Here is a 22,104-nt window from a genome sequence, read left to right as displayed (position 1 = left end):
TCGGCGCTTGGTCCCGTGACCCTCGGGCTTCTCGTATTCACCCCACCCGCGACCCCGCCGCATTTCCGTCCCCGCCTTCCAACTCCGGATTACAAAAAGGATTACTCATTCGATCGTATCTGCCGAGCGCGACGGGCGCAGCGCTGTACTAAAGCGCTTGGAGTTACGATCGCGGCCGTCTCCCCTCTAAGACCGTCGGCTCGTGGGGAGGCCCGGGGGGGGGGACGCGTCTGCCAACTCCGGCGGATCGTGCTCTGCCACGTGCTCAGTACTGCGCTCGGCACACGGTAAGCGCTCATTAAATACGCCACTGACGATTTAAAAGGCGAATCTCTTCTCCGCAGGATGGTCTTCGAGCTCCTTCCGAAGGCCAAAAAATAATCCCAGAGTTTCTACGGAGGTCGGACTGGGAAGCCCGAATTACACCTCCCAGGCTGCGGAACGCCTCAAATTTAATGACGACAGTTACGGCGTTCGCTGAGCGCCTCCTAGGTGCCGAGCACTGTCCTAAGCGCTGGGGGAGATCCAGGGTCGTCGGCTCGTCCCACGTGGGGGCTCCCGTTTTTGAATCCCCATTTCTTCCGGATGAGGTCACTGAGGCCCGGAGAGGCGGGCCTTGCCCGAGGTCACCCAGCCGACGAGGGGCGGGATTCGAACCCCCGGCCCCCGACTCCCGAGCCCGGCTCTTTCCACCGAGCCACGACACCCCGAGTCCCCGGCGGCGTGGCTCGGTGGCAAGAGCCCGGGCTCGGGAGTCGGGGGTCGGGGGTTCGCCTCCCGGCTCCGCCACCCGTCAGCTGGGTGACCGTGGGCGAGTCGCTTCGCTTAGGGAAGCGGCGTGGCTCGGTGGCAAGAGCCCGGGCTTGGGAGTCGGAGGTCACGGGTTCGAGTCCCGGCTCCGCCACCCGTCAGCTGGGTGACCGCGGGCGAGTCGCTTCGCTTCTCTGGGCCTCGGTTCCCTCATCTGGAAAACGGGGATCGACTGTGAGCCTCACGTGGGCCAGCCCGATGACCCTGGATCCGCCCCGCCCCCCCCCCCCCGCCCCGGCGCTCAGAACGGTGCTCTGCACATGGTAGGCGCTTAACAGATACCAACGTTACGATCATTATTCTCCGGGCCTCGGTCCCCTCATCCGGAAAACGGGGATCAACCGGGAGCCTCACGTGGGGCGACCCGATGACCCCGGATCTACCCCGGCGCTTAGAACCGCGCCCTGCACACGGTAAGCGCTCAACAAATACCGACACTATCATCTCCCCTCCACCATCCCGCGAGACCCCCCCTTCTCGTCGGTTCTCGCGGTGACGGGGAAGGCCGCCAGATCACCCTCTTTCTCCCGTCCGGGTCCGGGAGCCACGGAGCAACCTTAACAGCAGAGGGGCGGCGTGGCCCGGCGGGTAGGGCCCGGGAGTCGGCAGGGCCCGGGTTCGAACGCCGCCTCCGCCGCGTGACTCTGGGGTGACTCCACTTCTCCGGGCCTCCGTTACCTCCTCTGTTAAACGGGGATCGGGACGACGGGTCCCACGTGGCCCGGGGACTGGGTCCAACCTGGTCAGCCAGGGCTCCGAACAGCGCTCGGCGCCCGGTAAGCGCGGAACAAATATTCATTCACTCATTCAACGGCATCTACTGAGCGCTAATATCACCGTCGTCATCTGTCGGACAACGCGGCCCCCGCCCCACAAGGGAGAGTCTGGGGCCCGGGAGTCGCGGAGCTCCCGAGGTCGGCGCCCGGCCCCGTCGCTTCTCTGAGCCTCGGTCTCCTCGTCCGTAAAATGGGGAGTCGCTACCCGTTCTCCATCCCACTTGGTCGGCGGGCTCCGCGGGGGACAGGGCCGGGGTCCGACCCATCCCGGATCTACCGCGGACGACGCGTCTGTTCCGCCGTGCTCTCCCGGGTGCTCGGGACAGCGCTCCGCACACAGTAAGCGCTCACTGAGACGCAGCACGGCGTAGCGGACAGAGCCCGGGCCCCGGGCGTCACGGAGTCTCGGGTTCTAATCCCGGCTCCTCCGCTCGACTGCGGTGCGGCTCGGGGCGGGTCGCTTCCCTTCTCCGCGCCTCGGTGACCTCATCTGGAAAAGGGGGAGCGAGACCGTGAGCCCACGTGGGACGGGGACTGTGACCAACCCGATCTACCCGAACCCACCCCCGCGCTCAGTACGGCGCCTGGCACGTACACCACGATCATCGTCATCACCATTATTATTAATACAATCGATTGACTGCGTGGGCCAGGGATCGCGTCCGCCCCGCGGGTCGCGCGTCTACCCCAGCGCTTAGGGCGCTGCGCGGCGCGTAGTACGGGCTTGGCAGATAGCGCCTATCGCAGACGACAGTAAGGATAATAATGGCAACTGTTAAGCACTGAACTACGTGCCAAGCACCGTTCTGAACTCTAGGGTGATCAGGGCGTCCCACGTAGGGCTCGCGGGCCTCATCCCCATTTTACGGATGAGGGAACTGAGGCCCAGAGAAGGATGACGATAACGTTGGCATCTGTTAAGCGCCTACTACGTGCCGAGCACCGTCCCAAGCGCCGGGGGGGAGATGCGGGGTCATCGGGTCGTCCCGCGTGAGGCTCCCGGTCTCCATCCCCGTTTCACGGACGAGGTCACCCGGGCCCCGAGAAGCGAAGCGACTTGCCCAAAGCCCCCCAGCCGACGAGGGGGCCCGAGGGGGATCCGAACCCACGACCTCTGAACTCCCAAGCCCGGGCTCCCTCCACCGAGCCGCGCCGCGTCCCCCTTCGTATCCGACGGCCCGCCACCCTCCCCACCTTCCAAACCTCCCCCCTAAAGGGACCCTTCCCCCCGCCCCCCAATCCGTCCTCCCCCCCGTGGACCCCCGGAACACCGCGCCGGTCGCCCCGCCCCGCGGCCCGTAGGAAGAGACCCTTTTACTCTACCATCTCCCCTCGCCGTCATTTCCTCTCCCCCCGTGGGTCTCCCCCAGTAGACGGGAACCTCTCCGGGGGCCGGGACCGCTTCCACCCGCTCCGCCGCGGCGTACTTTCCCCGACGCTCAGCGGGCCGGGCCCCGCGCCGAGCGTTTGGGAGAGGACGACGTAACGGAGTCGGCAGACGCGCTCCCTCCTCTAGCTAAGAGGCCGGCGGGGGAGACGGGCGTTCACGTGAACGGAGCGGCGACGGGTGCGACGCGAGGGCTGCGGGGCCGAAGGAGGGAATCCGATCCGAAGGGGGGACGCGGAAGGGAGCGGGAGGCGCGGGCGCAGTCGGAGGAGACGGGCCTTCCCCTCCAGACTTTCAACTCCTCGCGGGCGGGGAACGCGCCCGTTACACCGTCCACCGTACTCACCCGAGCGCTCGGTACAGCGCACGCCGCTGGGGAAACGGGACCGGCGGCCGCGCCGGCGGTAAGGCTCCGACGGCGGGGAGGGCGATCGGCCGCCGAAGACGGGGGGGGGGGGGGGGCGTCGCGGGACGCGGGCGGCGGCGAGACACGCGGGATAGGGGCGCGGCGGGTAGAGGAGCGAACGGACCGACCGATCGCGCCGCGCTCCCGGGCGCCCGGTCCGGCGCCGCGCACGGAGCGAGCGCTCGACCGACACCACCGACGGCCGGACGGAGCGCCGACCGGCGGCGGGGGGCTCCCGCGGAAGGCGCGGCCCGAGGGCGGACGCGGGGTACCTGGATCCTGTCGTAGAGGGTCGGCTTGGGCCGCCCGGCCCAGGCCGCTTCGGCGGTGGCCCCGGCCGCCGAGAAGGAAGCCATGGCCACCTGGCTGGGGGAGGCCGTGCGGCACGGGTCCGTCGTCTCCAGCCGGTCCCTGCGCGGGCCGGGCGGGCGGTGGAGCCCGGGCCCGCCGGGGAGGGCCCCGAAGCCCGGCCCCGGGGCCGGGGCCCGGCTCCCGCCCTCCGGGGGGCCCCCGGCCCGGTCCGCGCCCGGGGGCGGGGCGGGGGCTCGGAAGAGCGGCGGGCCGACCGGCCTCCCCGGGCCCCCTCGGGCTCCCGGCTCCGGCCGGCTCCGGGGGCGCGCCCCCCGCGGGGGGGCGACTCGGACCCGGGGGACGGCGAGAGCGGAAGGAACGGGTCGCTGGGCGGCGGCGGGGGTCACGGGGAGGGGGCGGCCCGGGTTTGGGCTCGGCCCCCAGCGTGCGGGGCAGGATCCGTTGCGATTTGGTGATCCGGCGGAACGCCGGCATGCGGTCGGCGCCGTCGGGGGACTCCGGGCCGGGCGGCCGGGGGCTCCGGCCGGCTTCGCCCGCGTGGGCGCCCGCTCTCCGGGGCTCCGGCCGGCCCGGCGGCGAGGACCCCGCCGCGCCCCGGGGGCCGTCCCCGGCGGCCGGCCGGAGGGCGGCCCCGGGCCGGGCGGAGGGCGCGGCCCCGGCGTCCGGCGGGGGGCCGCCGCCGCCCCGGCCGGGCCGGCGGGCCCCTCCGGCGGGGCCCGGGCGGCCACGGGGGGCCCGTGGACCACCAGCAGCCCGCCCCCTCTGCCCCCGGTGCCGGCCGGCCAGTTGACCACCCACTGGACCCTCCGGCCCCGGCGGCCCGGGGGGGAGCCCCGGCCGGGCAGCGGCGAGAAGGGAGGCGGGTCCCCGGCGGGACGGGGCGGCCCGGCGTCGGCCGGGCCCTCCGGCTCCGGGCCGGGCCCCCCGCCGTCGGCCGCGGGGGGCCGCGGCCCCTTGGGGGCCGGGGGCTTGGGGCCCACGAGGCTGCTCACCAGGCACCTGAGCAGGTCCCGGTCGGGCAGGACGGACCCGGGGGAGCGGGCCCCCGCCCGCACCAACGCCCGCAGGCCCCGGAGCCCCGCCGGGCCCGTCGTCTCCCGCAGGCGCAGGGAGCGGCCGCCGCCGGGGCCGGCGGCCTCCTCGCCGGCGGGCTCCTTCAAGACGCGGAGCCCGTGCTGCACCTCGTAGTGACGTCGCAGGGAGCGGTAATCGCAGTAGCTCTTGCTGCAGCCCGGTTCCACGCAGGTGAACGGCTTGGTCTTCTGGTGGGTCAGCATGTGCCCGGTCCTGGAGGGGGGGGGGGGGAAGGACGCAGACACGGGGAACCTCGGGACCCCCGCCGGCCCACCGGCCCCCATCCCCCCCGCCCCGGGATCTCCGGGTCTCCCCGTCCGCCCGGGGCCCCCTCCGATGGAACGATCGTCACGGTACCCGTCGGGCGCTTCCCGGGCGCCGGGGGGAGATGGGGGTTAGTCACGTTGGACGCCCGTGATCTCTCCAGCGGGAGCCCGACGCGCGGCGGCTACCCTAGGGGCGCGGCGTGGCTCGGTGGAGGGAGCCCCGGGCTCGGGGGTCCGGGGTCACGGGTTCGAATCCCGGCTCGGCCACCTGGCAGCCGGGTGACCGCGGGCGAGTCGCTTCGCTTCTCCGGGCTTCAGTCCCCCGGTCCGCGAACCGGGGATGAAGACCGTGAGCCTCGCGTGGGCCAACCCGATGACCCCCGCATCTCCCCCGGCGCCCAGAACGGCGCTCTGCACCTAGCAGGCGCTTAACGGGCACCGACGTCATCGCTGTCGTCACCCCGGCTGCCGATGACGCGCCGCGTCCAGGTCGGGCGATCCGGGGCCTAAATGTCCCCGGCCCCTTCCCGAAAGCTGCCCCCTCGACGGGACGCTCCTTCGGGGCACGGATCGGGCCCGGCGGAAACGGCGTGGGACCGCGAGACCCGAGTTCTAATCCCGCTCCGCCGCCCGCTTGCCGAGGGACCCCGGGCGGATGGCGTTAACGCCTCCGGGCCCGTCTCCTCGGCCGCGGGGGGGGGGGGGATTCAAATCCCGTCCTCCCTCCCCTTTAAGATCGGGAGCCCCGGCCGGGGCAGGGACTGTGTCCCAGCGGGTCATCTGGGATCTACCCCGTCGCTCAGAACGGTGCTTGGCACACAGTGAGCGCTTAACAATTACGCTGTGTCTAAATATAAAGAATGATCACAATCATTCCGGAGGAGCTGGGAAAACGAGGAAAGTAGGGGGGCCGGCGGAGAGGCGGCAGGGCCTAGCGGACAGAGCGCGGGCCTGGGAGTCGGGAGGTCACGGGTTCTAACCTCGGGGCCACCCGCTGTCCGCCGTGTGACCTCAGGCAGGTCGCTTCGCTTCTCAGTGCCTCGGTTCCCCCATCTGGAAAACGGGGATCGAGACCGCGAGCCCCACGTGGGACGGGGACTCGATCCGCTTGCATCCGCCCCGGCACTCAGTACGGTGTCCGGCACACAGAAGCAACAACAGTTCCTAAGCGCTTACGTCGTATCTCGCCCTTAACGAGTACCACAGGTCTCGCCCTAAGCGCTGGTTACCCTCAGAAAGCAAGCTCGCGACGGGTCCCGTCGTGATTAACGGCGGGAACCCGGCTGATGACGCCAACTGGGGAAGCAGCGTGGCTCAGAGCAAAGAGCCCGAGGTCACGGGCTCGGATCCCGGCTCTGCCCCTCGTCAGCTGCGTGACCGTCGGAAGTCCCTTAACTTCTCTGCGCCTCAGTGACCTCATCGGGAAAACGGGGATTAACGGTGAGCCTCGAGTGCGACGGCCCCATGACCCCGTACCTACCCCGGCGCTTAGGGCGGCGCTCTGCACATGGTAAGCGCTTAATACCGACATCATTCATTCTGGGGGAGCTCTGAAAATCAGGAAGGGAGAGGGCCGGCGGAGGGGGCGAGACCGACGCCGCGTCCCGCGCCTTTTACTTACAGGTGGTCCTGCCGCTTGAACGCCTTGGCGCACACTTTACAGACGTGTTTCCTCTCCTGGCTGTGCGTCAGGTAGTGCTTGCTGAGGGAGCTGGCGCTGCTGAACGCTTTTCCGCACAGGCTACAGTCCAACGAGGGGTTCTGGGCCGCGCCCGGCTCCCGCCTCCCCTTCCTCGTCGGGTCCGCTCTCGGCCCGCCTCGCTCGCCTCCCCCGGGGGCCCTGCCGGCCGCCGGCCCCGGGTCTGCCGGGGAAGAGGGAGACGGCCCACGTTAGGCCCCCGGGGAAACGAGGCCGCTCGCCCGCGTCGACCGGGCGACCTCGGACCCGTCGATCCGTCGCGCTCACCCGGTGCCTACGGCGGGCCGAACCCCGCGCTGAGCGCTCCGGCGAGGACGACGTGACCCCCCCGCCGGGGTCGGCAGACGCGCCGCTCAATCGGTTAAATGCCAGCGTGGTTATCGAGCGGTCGGTCCAGCCGTATTTACCGGGCGCCGACTCGGGGCGGGGCGCCGGACCCGACGGTCGGGCGAGTACGACGTTACAGTACAGCGAAGCCGGCCGACGCGTCGCTTAACCGGGCGACCCCCGGTATCCGTCGAGCGTCCGCTGCGCGCGGAGCGCCGCGCTCGGGGCTTGGGAAAGGAAGATACGGACGTGGCCGTTTTCTTCATCCTCCCTCTTTCCCGGTAGTCAGATCGGCTGCGTGACTTGGGGCGAGTCACTTAACCACTCTGCGCCTCAGCTCATCTGTAAAACGGGATTCAAGACCGTGAGCCCCACGTGAGACGACCCGATCGCCTCGTATCTACCGCAGCGCTTAGAACGGGGCTTGACGCACAGTAGGCGCTTAACGGATACCATCGTCGTCATCGGGTTCAGACGTTATTACGTTTCAAAAGCCTTCACGCCTCCTCGGCCCGACCCAGGCCCTTCACTCCTGTTCGCTGGCCTCTCCGCTCCCAAGGCCGCGAGGACGATCCAACCGTCTCCGCCCGGTTCCCCTAAACGCCGGGCTCTTCGCCCTCCGGGCCCCGAGGCCAACTCGACCATCTCTCCTAGTGCCTGGCCTTTTCACCCTCGACGACCCAGGGCCCCTTGGACCGTCTCCTCGGGGTTCCCCTCGACGCCGGGCTCTTCGCCCTCCGGGCCCCGAGGCCGACTCGGCCCATCTCCTCGGGGTTCCCCTAAACACCGGGCTCTTCGCCCTCGGGGCCCCGAGGCCGATTCAACCATCTCTCCTAGTCCCTGGCCTTTTCACTCTCGACGACCCGAGGCCGATTCGACCTTCTCCTCGGGGTTCCCCTCGACGCCGGACTCTTCCCTCTCAAGGCCCCGAGGCCGATTCGGCCATCTCCTCGGGGTTCCCCTAAACACCGGACTCTTCGCTCTCGGGGCCCCGAGGCCGATTCAACCACCTCTCCTAGTCCCTGGCCTTTTCCTTCTCAACGACCCGAGGCCGATTCAACCACCTCTCCTAGTCCCTGACCTTTTCACTCTCGACGACCCGAGGCCGATTCGACCATCTCCTCGGGGGGCACCCTGAACACCGGGCTCTTCGCTCTCAAGGCCCCGGGGCCGATTCAACCATCTGTCCCAGTCCCTGGCCTTTTCACTCTCCAGGACCTCGAATTTAACACGTCCAAAACAGAGCTCCTTAGCTTCCCTCCCAAGCCCCGTCCTCCCCTTGACCTTCCCATCTCTGTAGACGGCACCACCGTCCCTCCGGTCTCACAAGCCCGTAACCTTGGCGGTATCCTCGACTCCTCTCTGTCACTCCACCCACAGAGTCAATCCGTCGTTAGATCCCGCGGGTCCCATCTTCACAACAGCGCTGAAATCTGCCCTTTCCTCTCCATCCAAACCGTTACCACGTGAATACGATCCCGCATCCTACCCCGCCTGGATTATGGCCATCGGCCTTCCTGTCTCTCCCGTGGCTCAGTGGAAAGAGCGCGGGCTTTGGAGTCAGAGGTCACGCGTTCAAATCCCGGCTAGGCCACCAGTCGGCTGTGCGACTTCGGGCGAGTCACTCAGCTTCTCGGCGCCTCAGTCACCTCATCTGCAAAATGGGGATCAAGACTGTGAGCCCCACGTGGGACAACCCGATTCCCCTGGGTCTACCCCAGCGCTTAGAACAGTGCTCGGCACACAGGAAGCGCTGAACAAATACCAACATTATTATTATTATTATTATTATTATTACTTCGCTCTGCTGCCCGGATCATTTTTCTACAGAAATGGTCAGGACACGTCACGGCCTGCCAAAGCCCACCTTGGCTTAGTTGGCTCCAAAACTCATTTGCTCGTTTTTCCACGCCGTTCGCAAAAGCCTTCTTCCAACACCACATCTCGAAAGAACCGACGCTCTTTCTACCCTGCTTTTTCACCGTCCCGCTTTCGGACCCTTAAACTGTCAGCGGAAACATCAGGGAATTGACCATTTGTATCTCTGTGGCATTTCTTCCATCAGCACATTCCGGCGCTGATGTAACACGGCGTTTACTGATCGCTTATCATGTGCAGAGCCCTGTACTAAGCACTTGGGAGAGTTCGATAATGACGGTATCCGTTAAGCCCTGTGTGTCAAGCAGTGTTCTAAGCGCCGAGGTAGATACAAGTTAATAATAATAATAATAATGTCGGCATTTGTTAAGCGCTTACTATGTGCCGAGCACTGTTCTAAGCGCTGGGGTAGACACAGGGTCATCAGACTGCCCCACGTGCGGCTCACGGTCTTAATCCCCATTTTACAGATGAGGTCACTGAGGCACAGAGAAGTGAAGCGACTTGCCCACGGTCACCCGGCAGACAAGCGGCGGAGTCGGCATTAAAACCCAGGTCCTTCTGACTCCCGGGCCCGTGTTCTGTCAACTAGGCCAGGCCTAGAATTAGCAGACTATCATTACTCTCGTGATCATCATCCCTAACGGGGACCAGATAAGGACCCAAGCCGGGCCGGAAGAGGCTAGAAGGCAAGGCAAACGTTTACCGCCGAGCCAAGCGCTGTGCATTCCCGGTCAGCGGGCCGGCTTCTACCCCCCGAGAGAGCACCGTGCACCCCCGGGCAGCGGACAGGCGTCTACCCGAGAGGACCGCCGGACACCCCAGGTCGGCGGGCAAGCGTCTGGAGAAGCAGCGTGGCTCAGTGGAAAGAGCCCGGGCTTGGGAGTCCGAGGTCACGGGTTCGAATCCCGGCTCCGCCACTCGGCAGCTGGGGGACCCGTGGGCAAGTCGCTTCCACTTCTCAGTGACCTCATCGGTAAAATGGGGATGGAGACTGGGAGCCCCACGCGGGGCAACCTGATGACCCCGTACCTCCCCCAGCGCTTAGAACAGTGCTCTGCACATAGTAAGCGCTTAACAAATCCCGACATTATCATTATTACTCCTGAGGTGAGCACCGTGCATCCCCGGTCAGCGGGCAAGCGGCTAGCCCTGAGGCGCACCGTGCATCCCCGACCCGAGGCCTCTCGAAATGGCTTGCCTCCGGGGGCCGCTCCTCCGGGATAACCCGGACTTCCTTCATCTATAATCTAATCGAGACGCGAGATCGGAGCGTCGGCCCGCTGAGCCCGTCTCATCCGGGAGACGGATGAAGGTAATTGCAAATTTACTGCCCGTGAAAGACAATTAGAGAAAGGGAGGGAGTACACAACCCGGTCTATTTACCGGCTCGGCCTTCTCTTTCTCCGACCGGGGCAAAACGCACCCGACGAAACCCTCGTCTTCCAAGTCAGAAAATACTCACTGGATCTTAATTAGCTCCGTCCTTCCCAGGCAGCTGAACTGCTCGGGGGTGATTTATCCCCTCTGGCATTAATGCTATTTCAGGGGTGTTTTCTGGAAGCGGCGTGGCCTAGGGGAGAGAGCACGGGCCCAGGGGTCGGGAGGATCCGGGGGTCGAACCCCGGCTCTGCCGCTCATCTGCCGGGTGACCTTGGGCAAGTCGCTTCACTTCTCTGGGCCTCAGTTCCCTCATCTCGAAAACGGGGGTTAGGACTGCGAGCCCCGTGTGGGACACGGACTGTTCCAACCCGATTCACCCGTATCTCTCCCAGCGCTTAGAGCAGTGCCTGGCACACAGTAAGCGCTTAACGAATACTGCTCCAACCTGATTAACCTTTATCTCTCCCAGCGCTTACAACAATGCCCGGCACAGAGTAAGCGCTTAAATACCGCAGAAAGTCCCCGTTTGAAAAGAGACTTTTCTCTAAATTGGAATCCCTGCTGTATCTCTCACCTTCACACCCCATCTTCCCTCCTGCCTTCATCGCCTATGAGTCTGAACCCCAAGCTCTCGAGGAGAGAAGCAGTGTGGCCCAGTGGAAGGAAACCAGGCCTTAGAGTCACCAGACCTGGGTTCTAATCCCCGCTCGCCCCTCGTCCGTTGTGTGACCCCGAGCAAGTCACTTCGCCTCTCTGGGCCTCGGTTACCTCATCTGTAAAATGGGGATTACAGTAATAATAATGATGCCATTTGTTAAGCGCTTACTATGTGCAAAGCACCGTTGCAGGCGCTGGCGAGGATACAAGGTCATCATGTTGTCCCACATGGGGCTCACAGTCTTAATCCCCATTTTACAGATGAGGTAACGGAGGCACAGAGAAGTGATTACGACTGGGAACCCCATCTGGGTCAGGGACCGGCTCCGATCCGACTTGCTCGCGCCCACCCCGGCACTCAGTACGGTGTCTGGCGCACGGTAAGCGCTTAAATATCACAATGACTATTATTCTGTCTGACTCCACGTCTAAATCTTAAGCTCCTCGCAGGCAGGGAACGAGTCTACTCTCTCCACCGTCCCCTTCGCAAGCGTTTAATCCAGCACCGGGCTCGCAGAAGACACTCCGTGAAGGACGACCGATTAATCGAGAAGGCCCGATTCACGCTAACTCTGACTCTAATTTGCGCAGAACCAAAATAGGAAGTTAGAAGTAAAGGATGTCTCTGTCCTCTGAAGTTGATGACACGCAACGCTAAGCGGGAAAAGCAGCTTTCCCCTTGCGATTCAGAGAATATTCGGAAGGGAGTCCATCAACCCCCTCGATTATATACACCTCTCTATTAGACAGCGCCTCGAGTAACTCAGTCGGACTCTCCCGGGCGCTCAGGAGAACCGGCACGCCATAAATACTATATTTTGATGGACTGATTGGGCAACCTGTTTAACTACAGAAGGAATCCGGAGAAGCAGCACGGCCTAGGAGTCAGAAGGACTTGGGTTCCAATCCCGGCTCGGCCACTTGTCCGCTGTGTTGTCTGCTATTGTTTCAATGAGATGCTCATCCCCTTGATTCTATTTATTGCTATTGTTCTCGTCCGTCCGTCTCCCCCGATCAGACCGTGAGCCCGTCGAAGGGCAGGGACTGTCTCTGTTACCCATTTGTCCATTCCAAGCACTTAGTACGGTGCTCTGCACATAGTAAGCGCTCAATAGATACTACTGAATGAATGAAAACTTCACTTCCCTGGGTCTCAGTTTCCTCATCCGTAAAGTGGGGATTAAGACTGTGAGCCCCGCTTGGGACAGGGACTGCGTCCCACCTGATTAGCTTGTATCCACCCCAGCACGTAACACATAAATAAGCGCTTAACAAATACAGTCGTCACTATTGTTAATTCGAAATTCCCTTCACCATATTTTAGGATTCATTAGGCCCTTAGTACCATGTGCAAAGCTGTGCTTTGAGAGCTGGGGGAGATACAGGATAATCAGATAAGTTCAGGTCCCTCCAAGGGTTCCTGGACCAGATACGAAAGATATCTCGACACATCGTAGTTGCCCCAGGAAAACAATCCCGAATCTGGAGAAGCAGCGTGGCTCAGTGCAAAGAGCCCGGGCTTGGGAGTCAGAGGTCATGGGTTCGAATCCCGGCTCGGCCCCTTGTCAGCTGGGTGACTGTGGGCGAGTCACTTCACTTCTCTGGGCCTCAGTCACCTCATCTGTAAAACGGGGATTAACTGTGAGCCTCACGTGGGACAACCCGATGACCCTGTATCGCCCCCAGCGCTTAGAACAGTGCTCTGCACATGGTAAGCGCTTAACAAATACCAACATTATTATTATTACTTTAACCCTCAAAAGGACAGGCTCCTAAGAGTCTTGGTTAGGAAATCATCCCAGCTTGAAGATCCAGGGGTATGATTCTTGCTTAGGGTGCACGAAGTCCTGGGTTCAAATCCCCTTTAGACTGTAAACTGTAAAACAGACTGTAAACTGCAGACTGTAAAATAGAGAAGCAGCGTGGCTCAGTGGAAAGAGCCCGGGCTTGGGAGTCAGAGGTCATGGGTTCGAATCCCAGCTCTGCCACTTGTCAGCTGGGTGACCGTGGGCGAGTCACTTCACTTCTCTGGGCCTCAGGCACCTCATCTGTAAAACGGGGATTAAGACTGTGAGCCTCACGTGGGACAACCTGATGACCCTGTATCTCCCCCAGCGCTTAGAACAGTGCTCTGCACATAGTAAGCGCTTAACAGATACCCACATTATTATTATTAAACTCACTGAGAGCTGGGAACTTATCTACCAGCCCTGTTCGACTGCCTTCTCCCAAGAGCTTAGTAAGTGCTCTGCATGCGGTAAGGCTCGATAAATACCGCCGATTGACTGATTCTAAGGAGCGCGTTTTGAGAAGCAGCGTGGCCTAGAACTCGGGCCTAGGACCCAGGGAGTCAGAGGACCTGGGTTCTAATCCCAGCTCTGCCAGTTGACTGCAGCGGGACCTTGGGCAAGTCTCTTAAAATCTCTGGGCCTTAGTTTCCTCCTCGCAGAACGGGGATTCCATACCAGTTCTCCCTCTGTCCGGGAGCCCCGTGCGGGACAAGGGGCTGCGTCCGACCTGACGATCTTGCCTCAGTTCATTCATTCAATAGTATTTACTGAGTGCTTCCTATGTGCACAGCACTGTACTAAGCGCTTGGAACGTACAATCCATCGATGGTATTTACTGAGCGCTTCCTATGGGCAGAGCACCGTCTCATTTGTACATATTTTTATCACCCTATTTATTCTGCTAATGAGGTGTCCATCCCCTCGATTCTATTTATCGTGATTATGTTGTCTTGTCTTTGTCCGTCCGCCTCCCCCATTAGACCGTGAGCCCGTCACTGGGCAGGGATCGTCTCTGTCTGTTGCCGAATTGTCCATTCCAAGCGCTTAGTCCAGTGCTCTGCACATAGTAAGCGCTCAATAAAGACGACTGAATGAATGTACTACACGTTTGGGAGAATCCACTACAAACCAGGGATTGAGACCGTGGGCTGGGTCCAACCTGGTTACCCCAGTGCTTAGAACGGTGCTTGGCACACAGTAAGCGCTTAACAAACACGGGCGTGGGAGTCAGGGGACGTGGGTTCTAATCCCGGCTCCGGCCACATGTCGGCTGTGTGACCCTGGGCAAGTCGCTTCACTTCTCCGGGCCCCGCTTACCTCATCTGGAAAATGGGGATTAAGACTGTGAGCCCCACGTGGGACAACCCGATTAGCTTGTATCTACCCCAGCGCTTAGAACAGGGCTTGCCACATAGTAAGCGATTACCAAATGCCATAATAATAACAAAAACAAATACCATAATAATAATAACCAAAGAAACCGTTCCCTGCCCATAAAGACTCTGGACTATAAGCTCACCTCTAGACTGTCGGCTCATTACGGGCAGGAAATGTTTCCGTTTATGTTGTTTTTTCCCTTCCCACGCGCTTAGTCGGGTGCTCCACACACAGTAAGCGCTCAATAAATATGACTGACTGCCCGACGGAGGCGCTTACGGTCCGGAGGCTGTCATCTCCCTCGGATGACCTAAGCTTATTCTGGGCGGGGATCTTGTCTGTCTACCGTTCCACTGTCCTCTCCCAAGCACTCAGTCCAGTGCTCTGCACAGAGTGAGCGCTCAATAAATACAACCGACTGAATGAATGAATCTATCTCAGCACCGTGTACCGTGCCGGGCACAGAATAAGGTCCGAACCAGAGTGAGCTCGCTGTGGGCCGGGAGTGTGTGTTTCTTGTTATACTGTACTCCCCTAAGCGTCTCTGCACACCGTGCACGCTCGCTAAATACGACCGAGTGAACGGACCGAACCGCCCGCCCGCCGGCCAGCCCCCGCCGACCGCTCACCCGGTAAAGGCAGCTGGGATCCGCCGTCGGCGAAGTCGTCGAGCATCTTCCCGGCGTGGCAGTCCTTGACGGAGAAGAGCGTGAGCCCATCGTCCAGGTTGCCCTCCAGGGTGGCGCCGGCCACGTCGGGCAGGCCGTGGTCGAGGCCCAGGCCGGTCAGCCCCGTGTACATCAGGTCCCGGGCGCTGGGGCAGAGATCGTGGTCCAGGGTGTCGTGGCAGCTGAGCTCCTGGCTCTCCGGAAACCCGGCCAGCTGCATGTCCGACGAGAGCAGGCCGTCGTCGCAGAGGACGTACTGATCCATCGGCCCGGCTGGGCCCGGCCCCGATCCCGGGGAGGGGATGGCACGCTCGGCGGGGGCTCGGGGAACCTCTAGACTGGAAGCTCGCTGTGAGCAGGGAACGGGTCTACCGACTCTGTTAACGACAATAACGACGATGATAATCACGGGGCTCGTAAAGCTCTTACTACGGGCCGAGCGCTCTTCTAAAATAGAAGAGCCCCCCCGTGGGGCTCACCCTTAATCCCCATTTTGCAGATGAGGTGACTGAGGCCCAGGGAAGAAGAATAACGGTGACGTCTGTTAAGTGTCCGGGTTCCAGGCACCGCATTCATTCAGAGACCCAGTGAAGTGACCCGCCCAAGGTGACGCAGTGGACACGTGGCGGAGCCGGCATTAGAACCCAGGTCCTTCGGACTTCCAGGCCCGGGCTCTACGCACTAAGCCACTTAGTCAATCGCATTTCCTGAGCGCTCACCGGGTGCAGAGCACTGTACTCAGTGCTCGGGACAGGATAAACCAACGAGAAACGGACACGCTCGCAGCCCGCGGGAAGCTCACGGCCTAGAAGACGACCCTTCGGTCTACAGTCCGATACCGATCGGGGCGACCCGACACGGAAGGGAGTGGGAGAAGAGGAAATGAGGACTTAGGGGAGGCCTCTTGGAGGAGATGGGCTTTCCATAAAGCTCTGAAGGGGAGACGGCGATCGTCTGTTGGGTATGAAGAGAAAGGGAGGGCACTCCAGGTCAGAGGCAGGACGTGGGTGAGAGGAAACAAGGCACAGAGAAGTCAAGTGACTTGCCGTGGTCAAAGAACAGGGAAGCGGGATTAGAACCCAGGGTTCCTGGCTCCCAGGCCCGGCACTTTCCGCCGAGGCCCCGATGCAGATGCCGCCCACCGTTCTCTGAGGGGGGTCGTGGTCGGCTGGTGCCAGGGCCGGGAGGTCTGCACGCCATTAGCGCTGTGGGGAAGGGCCAGGAGGCCGGAGGCTAATACTTTTTCCGCACGTATCAGCGGTAAGGAGAGGCATTTTGACGAAAGAGCATCTTCGTTAAGCTTTAGATAGGGGAGAATCAGCTACCGGAATTAACTTCTAGAGTCTGCACGAGGAGGGTGTGGGAGGCGCCTGTCCTTCGTGGCCTAGTGTACTCCCCGTACCCCGATCTTCCTCACCGTACCTTGATCTCGTCTGTCTCGCCACCAACCTCTTGCTCACGTCCCGTCAAATCCGACGGACGACGACTCCCCCCGCTTCAAAGTCTTATTGAAGCCCCATCTCCTCCAAGAGGCCTTCCCTAACTAAGCCCCCCCCCCCTTCCTCTTCTCCCACTCCCTTCTGCGTCCCCCTGACCTGTTCCCTCTATTCACTACCCACCCCCCAGCCCCAGAGCACTTATGTTCATATCTGTAATTTATTTGTTTCTATTAATGTCTGTCTCCCATTCTAAGCTCGTAGTGGGCAGGGAATGTGTCTATTGTTCTACTGTACTCTCCCAAGAACTTAGTAAAGTGCTCTGCACACAGTAAGCACTCAAAAAATATGATTGATAGTGAGGGAGCCCGGGCCTGGGAGTCAGAGGACCTGGGTCCGCCACCTGTCCGCTGCGTGTCCGCGGGCGAGTCCCGTACCTTCTCTGTGCCTCCGTTCCCTCCTCTGTAAAAGCGGGATTCGATACCTGCCGTCCTCCCGCTTGGACTGTGAGCCCCATATGGGACAGGGACTCTGTCCATCCTGATTATCTTGGATCCCACTATTACATGCTATCCATCAATCAAAGTTATTGAGCGCTTACTGTGTGTAGGGCACTGTTCTAAGCGCTTGGGCGAGTCCCCTATAACAGAGTCGGTAGAAATGTTCCCTGCTCACAACGAGCTTATAGCTTAGTGCTATCCACTCCTTGCAGTGTTAGGCACATGGAAAGCACTTCACAAATGCCACAATTATATTATCATCAAGACATATTGAACAGATCGGGCATGCCTTCATTCTGACCTTGGACTCACAACACAATTGGTTCCTGAAAAACACATCCCGTGGGTGTGAATTTACGTCGGGGTGAGTCTTCCCCTCGGAATGATGCTCTGCTGAAGGGTTACGGTTCCTGAACCCAAGCCGGGACTCCTGCTTACCAAAATCATCGTGCGCTCGATGGCCGCGGACCAACAAAAGCTACGGCATAATGCCGTGTGACGTCAAGTCTGCGAGTTTCCTCCCTAGGCGACTCGCCTCATTTAATCTTACTCCTACCCCTTAAGCACTTTCTCTCCCCGCACCTCTTACGTCCTCAACCACAGTCAGTCATTCATGCGGTCGTATTTATTAAGCGCTGACTGTGTACAAAGGACTGTACTAAGCACTTGGGAGAGTAAGTACCACAAACAGACACATTCCCTACCCTCCTCACGGTCTCGTTCACTCACTATGCCACTTCCCCTATCTGTAATTTATTCTAATGTCTGTCTCCCCCTCTAGACTGTAAGCTACCTGTGGGCAGGGACTGTATCCTACTCTGATGTATTGTGCTCTCCCAAGCGCTTAGCACAGTGCTCCGCACACAGTAAGTGGTCGATAAATACCATTGAAAGGAAGTAAAATGGATGCCGACCCTTCCCAACGACCTCACTTTTTATAGCCCAGGAAACGACATATACATTTTTTCCCCCAAAAAACAGGGGGGCTGTGGAGGGGAAAGGATTCTGTTTCCCTTTCCCTATATTTTAATCCAATATATCACGGCGGGGTGGGGGAGAGTGGAGAGATAAACTATCTTTTCTCAAATTCTGATAATTCTCCCACATAAACTCTTCGGGCAGTGACCAAAACGGCAGAGTTAGCCGACTGCCACGAGCTACACCTGGCCGATTTTGGCTCTTTCCAAACGGCCAAAGTAAAAACCCTATGATGGAACTCATCCCCGTCGCTTTCTTTTGGTAGCCCATTAGATGTGCCCTATCGAGTGACAACCCGGATAAAAGCACCCTCGGGTCTGGTGGAAGTGACGGAATCTAGCCAGTATTTTAGAAATGCCCAAAAGTGCATTTCCAAGGACAATTAGAGCCAAAAGAGATCTCCTCGATGGACAGTGGGTACCCACGACACGGAGTCTCAGAGGGGGACCTAACCGCGGGGACAGCCCGGGCCTCGGAGACCGAAGGACCTGAGTTCTAATCCCGGCGGCGCCACTTATCTGCTGTGGGACCCTGGGCAAGTCACTTAACTTCTCTGTACCTCAGTTACCTCGTCTGGAAAATGGGGATTAAGAGCGTGAACCCCATCTGGGATCGGGACTCTGTCCGACCCCATCTGCTTGTTTCCATCCCAATGCTTAGCACCGTGCCTGGCACAGAGTACGTGCTTAACAAATACCACTTACTATTACTAGGAGCCTCGTATAGGACGGGGACTCCAGTGCTCATCACATAGTCAGTACCAAATAACCACCATTTCCACTACCATCACACCTCCCCTCACCATTCCCGGGGGCTAAAAAAAGAGGCTTACAGGACAGAAGCTGGGTACCACTTCTAACCACGCACCCAAAACAAGATTCATCCCCTCCGCCCCCCCAAAAACGATCCCTAGGTAAAGAAGGGGGAAGCAAAGTATTTTAAAAGCCACTTCTCTACCAATGTTTTTACAAAGGTACTCGCATTACCTTGGAGAGACCGACAGCCACCCCAAAATACTCATTCGACCCCCCCAAAATACTCATTCTACCAATGCGATATCACAGTCTTGGGGCAGCTTACTGGTAATAGGGCCTATTAACCTGGAAGACGACTGCAGACACTTATTAAGTTGACTTCCCTGGAGGAGGGATTGGGGACAAATTAACCAAAAAAAGGGATGTGGGGGAAGAGTGCTTTCCTAGGGAGAGGAGAAAAATAACTTTTGGGTGGGGGGGGACCTCAAGTAAAGAAATGTTTTCAGCTCTAGTCCAGAGTTTTGAGTTGACTTTCCTGGAGGAGGAATCGGGAGATAAATTAACCAAAAAAGGGAAGGGGGGTGGGGAAGAGTGCTTTCCTAGGGAGAGGAGAAATAGAACTTTTGGGGGGGGGGGACGCCTCAAGTAAGGTAATGCTTTCAGCTCTAATCCAGGATTTTGAGTTGACTTTCCTGGAGGGACTGGGGACAAATTAGCAATAAAAAAAAGGGATGGGGGGGAAAGAGTGCTTTCCTAGAGATGAGAAATATAACTTTTTTTGGGGGGGGGGGAGACACCTCAAGTAAGGAAATGTTTTCAGCTCTAATCCAGGGTTTTGAGTTGACTTTCCTGGAGGAGGCACTGGGGACAAATTAACAACCAAAAAAAAAGGGATGGGGGGAAAGAGTGCTTTCCTAGGGAGAGAGAAACAGAAATTTTGGGGGGGGGGAGTGGGGGACACCTCAAGTGAGGAAATTTCAGCTCTAGTCCGGGGTTTTGTGAGCTGCAGAAGCAAAGCGGGGGGGGGGGGGGGCCGCAGAAAGGCCCGTGGGAGGAGGAAGGTCTGGACTCCTGCCTGTAAGAGAAAACTCACCACGCAGAGCAAAGCAAAGTGATTTCCCCCGGAGGAGGAGGTGAAAGGAGGAGGGGAGGGGGCGAGGGCACCCAAAGGATGGACCAAATCGGTTTGGTTTTGGGTTTGCTCCGTCCTTCCTCTGGCGGCAATTTCAGATGCAAGGCCGAAGGGGTTTTGCGTGCGTCACCAGCTCTCTCCTCGGGCCCCCCCAGAAGCCGGTGGTGGGGGGCGAGGGAGAAAAGTGTGCAAAGGAGGGAAAGAGAGTTGCAATGAACAGGGGTGGAGGTGTGGGGGGGAAGAGGGGGACAGCGCAAGGACTGGAGGAGGGGGGTCGGGGTGCAGAAGAAAAGGGGAGGTCCAAAGAGGGGTTGGGGGGGGCAGGGGGTGCAATGGGGGTGGGGGAAGGGGGTTTCCCGGTGCACAGTGTGCAGGAAGGGCCGAGGCGGTTAGTGGTGACTGCTGGGGGGGAAAGGGGGCCTGCGGAGGGTGGGCTGGGGGCGACCCCCAAGGGGGGGAGGGGCTCCCCGGCCTCTGCACCCCCTGGAGGCCCACCGGGAGGAGGTGGAGGTGCAGGAGGTGCAGGAGGAGCAGCAGCAGGCGAGCAGCACGAGCAGCAGGACCAGCAGCAGCAGCACCCGCAGCGCGCCGCCCGCTTTTACCCGCCCCCGGGGGCCTCGCGCGCCGCCTCGCGCCCCGGGCCGCGCGCGCACGCGCACTGCCTCGCGCCGGCCTCCCCCTCCCCCCCGGCCACGCCCCCTCCGCCGGCACGCGCCACTCTGCGCACGCGCGCTCCCCCCGGCCGTTCCCGCCCTTCGGGGGGGGGGGAAGAAAGGGGGCGGGGCCTGCGGAGGGCGGGAAAAAGAGGAACCAAGGAGGGGCGGGAAGGAGGGGGAAGGGGAGGTGAGGAGGTTGGGCGCCATTTTGTGTGGGTGGTGAGGACCGGCCGCGGCGCCTGCTGTGGCTGCTGCTTTCCATGCCCCTTTCCGCCTCTCCATCCCCGCCCCGCCCCTCGTCGGCTCTGTCACCTTGGCCAAGCCGCTTGACCTCTCTGGGCCGCAGGGACCCCATCTGGAAAATGGGGATGGAGACTGGCAGCCCCACGTGGGGCCACCTTGTCTGATCATTATAATAATGATGTGGGTATTTATTAATAATAACGATGGTATTTGTTAAGCGCTTACTAGGTGCAGAGCACTGTTCTAAGCGCTGGGGGAGATCCAGGGTCATCAGGTTGGCCCACGTGAGGCTCACAGTTAATCCCCATTTGACAGATGAGGGAACTGAGGCCCAGAGAAGTGAAGTGACTCGTCCAAAGTCACCCAGCTGACAAGTGGTGGAGTGGGGATTAGAACCCACGACCTCTGACTCCCAAGCCCGGGCTCTTTCCCCTGAGCCACGCTGCCTCTTGTATCTACTCTTGTACCCCGGCTCTGCCACTTGTCAGCTGTGTGACTGTGGGCAAGTCACTTCACTTCTCTGGGCCTCAGTTCCCTCATCTGGAAAATGGGGATTAACCGTGAGCCTCACGTGGGACGACCTGATGACCCTGGATCTCCCCCAGCGCTTAGAACAGTGCTCTGCACATAGCAAGCGCTTAACAAATACCCACATTATCAAATATCTGAGAAGCAGCGTGGCTCAGTGGAAAGAGCCCGGGCTTGGGAGTCAGAGGTCGTGGGTTCGAATCCCGGCTCCGTCACTTGTCAGCTGTGGGACTTTGGACGAGTCACTTCGCTTCTCTGAGCCTCAGTGACCTCATCTGGAAAATGGGGATGAAGACTGTGAGCCCCACGTGGGACAACCCGATCACCTTGTATCCCCCAGCGCTTAGAACAGTGCTTTGCACATAGTGAGTGCTTAACAAATGCCATCATCATCTTCATCTACCCCCGGCTTTTGGAACAGTGCTTGGCACATAGTCGGCACTTAACAAATACCCTCATTATTTATTTCGAGAAGCAGCGTGGCTTAGTGGGAAGAGCGGGGGCTTGGAAATCAGAGGATGTGGGTTCTAATCCCGGCTCCGCCACTAGTCAGCTGGGTGACTTTGGGCAAGCCACCTGACTTCTCTGGGCCTCAGTGACCTCATCTGTAAAATGGGGATTGAGACTGTGAGCCCCATGGGAGACATTCTGATTACCTTGAATCTCCCACAGCGCTTGGCACAGTGCTTGGCATATAGTAAGAGCTTAACAGATATCATCATTATTTATTTTGAGAAGCAGCGTGGCTTAACTACTGCCATTATTATTATTATGTCTGTCTCCCCACTGCAATAATAATAATAATAATAATGATGGCATTTGTTCAGCATTTATTATGTGCCAAACACTGTTCTAAGCACTGGGGGGGAGTACAAGGTAATTAGGTGGTCCCACGTGGGGCTCACAGTCTTAATCCCCATTTTACAGATGAGGGAACCGAGGCACAGAGAAGTGAAGTGACTCGCCCAAAGTCACACAGCTGACAAGCGGCGGGGCCGGGATTAGAACCCATGACCTCTGACTCTCAAGCCCGGGCTTCTTCCGCTGAACCACCCTCCTTCGCTTC

At 60.3% G+C, this 22,104-nt stretch overlaps 1 protein-coding gene across 1 annotated transcript in view; it reads right to left on the bottom strand.

Moving 5' to 3' along the window:
• ZNF541 (zinc finger protein 541) overlaps positions 1–19,826 on the bottom strand; it is a 43,268-nt gene extending 23,442 nt beyond the window's left edge. The window contains 5 exon segments of the mRNA XM_039912172.1: positions 3,652–3,847; positions 4,394–4,978; positions 6,653–6,893; positions 14,772–15,187; positions 19,573–19,826. Of these exon segments, the coding sequence (XP_039768106.1) occupies positions 3,652–3,847; positions 4,394–4,978; positions 6,653–6,893; positions 14,772–15,075 (1,326 nt within the window). The 5' untranslated portion in view covers positions 15,076–15,187; positions 19,573–19,826.
• Positions 19,827–22,104: the final 2,278 nt, after the last annotated feature.

Source organism: Ornithorhynchus anatinus, chromosome 5 (genome assembly GCF_004115215.2).
Source record: "Ornithorhynchus anatinus isolate Pmale09 chromosome 5, mOrnAna1.pri.v4, whole genome shotgun sequence".
Classification (NCBI taxonomy): Eukaryota; Metazoa; Chordata; class Mammalia; order Monotremata; family Ornithorhynchidae; genus Ornithorhynchus; species Ornithorhynchus anatinus.
This window is presented reverse-complemented; position numbering and strand designations above follow the sequence as displayed.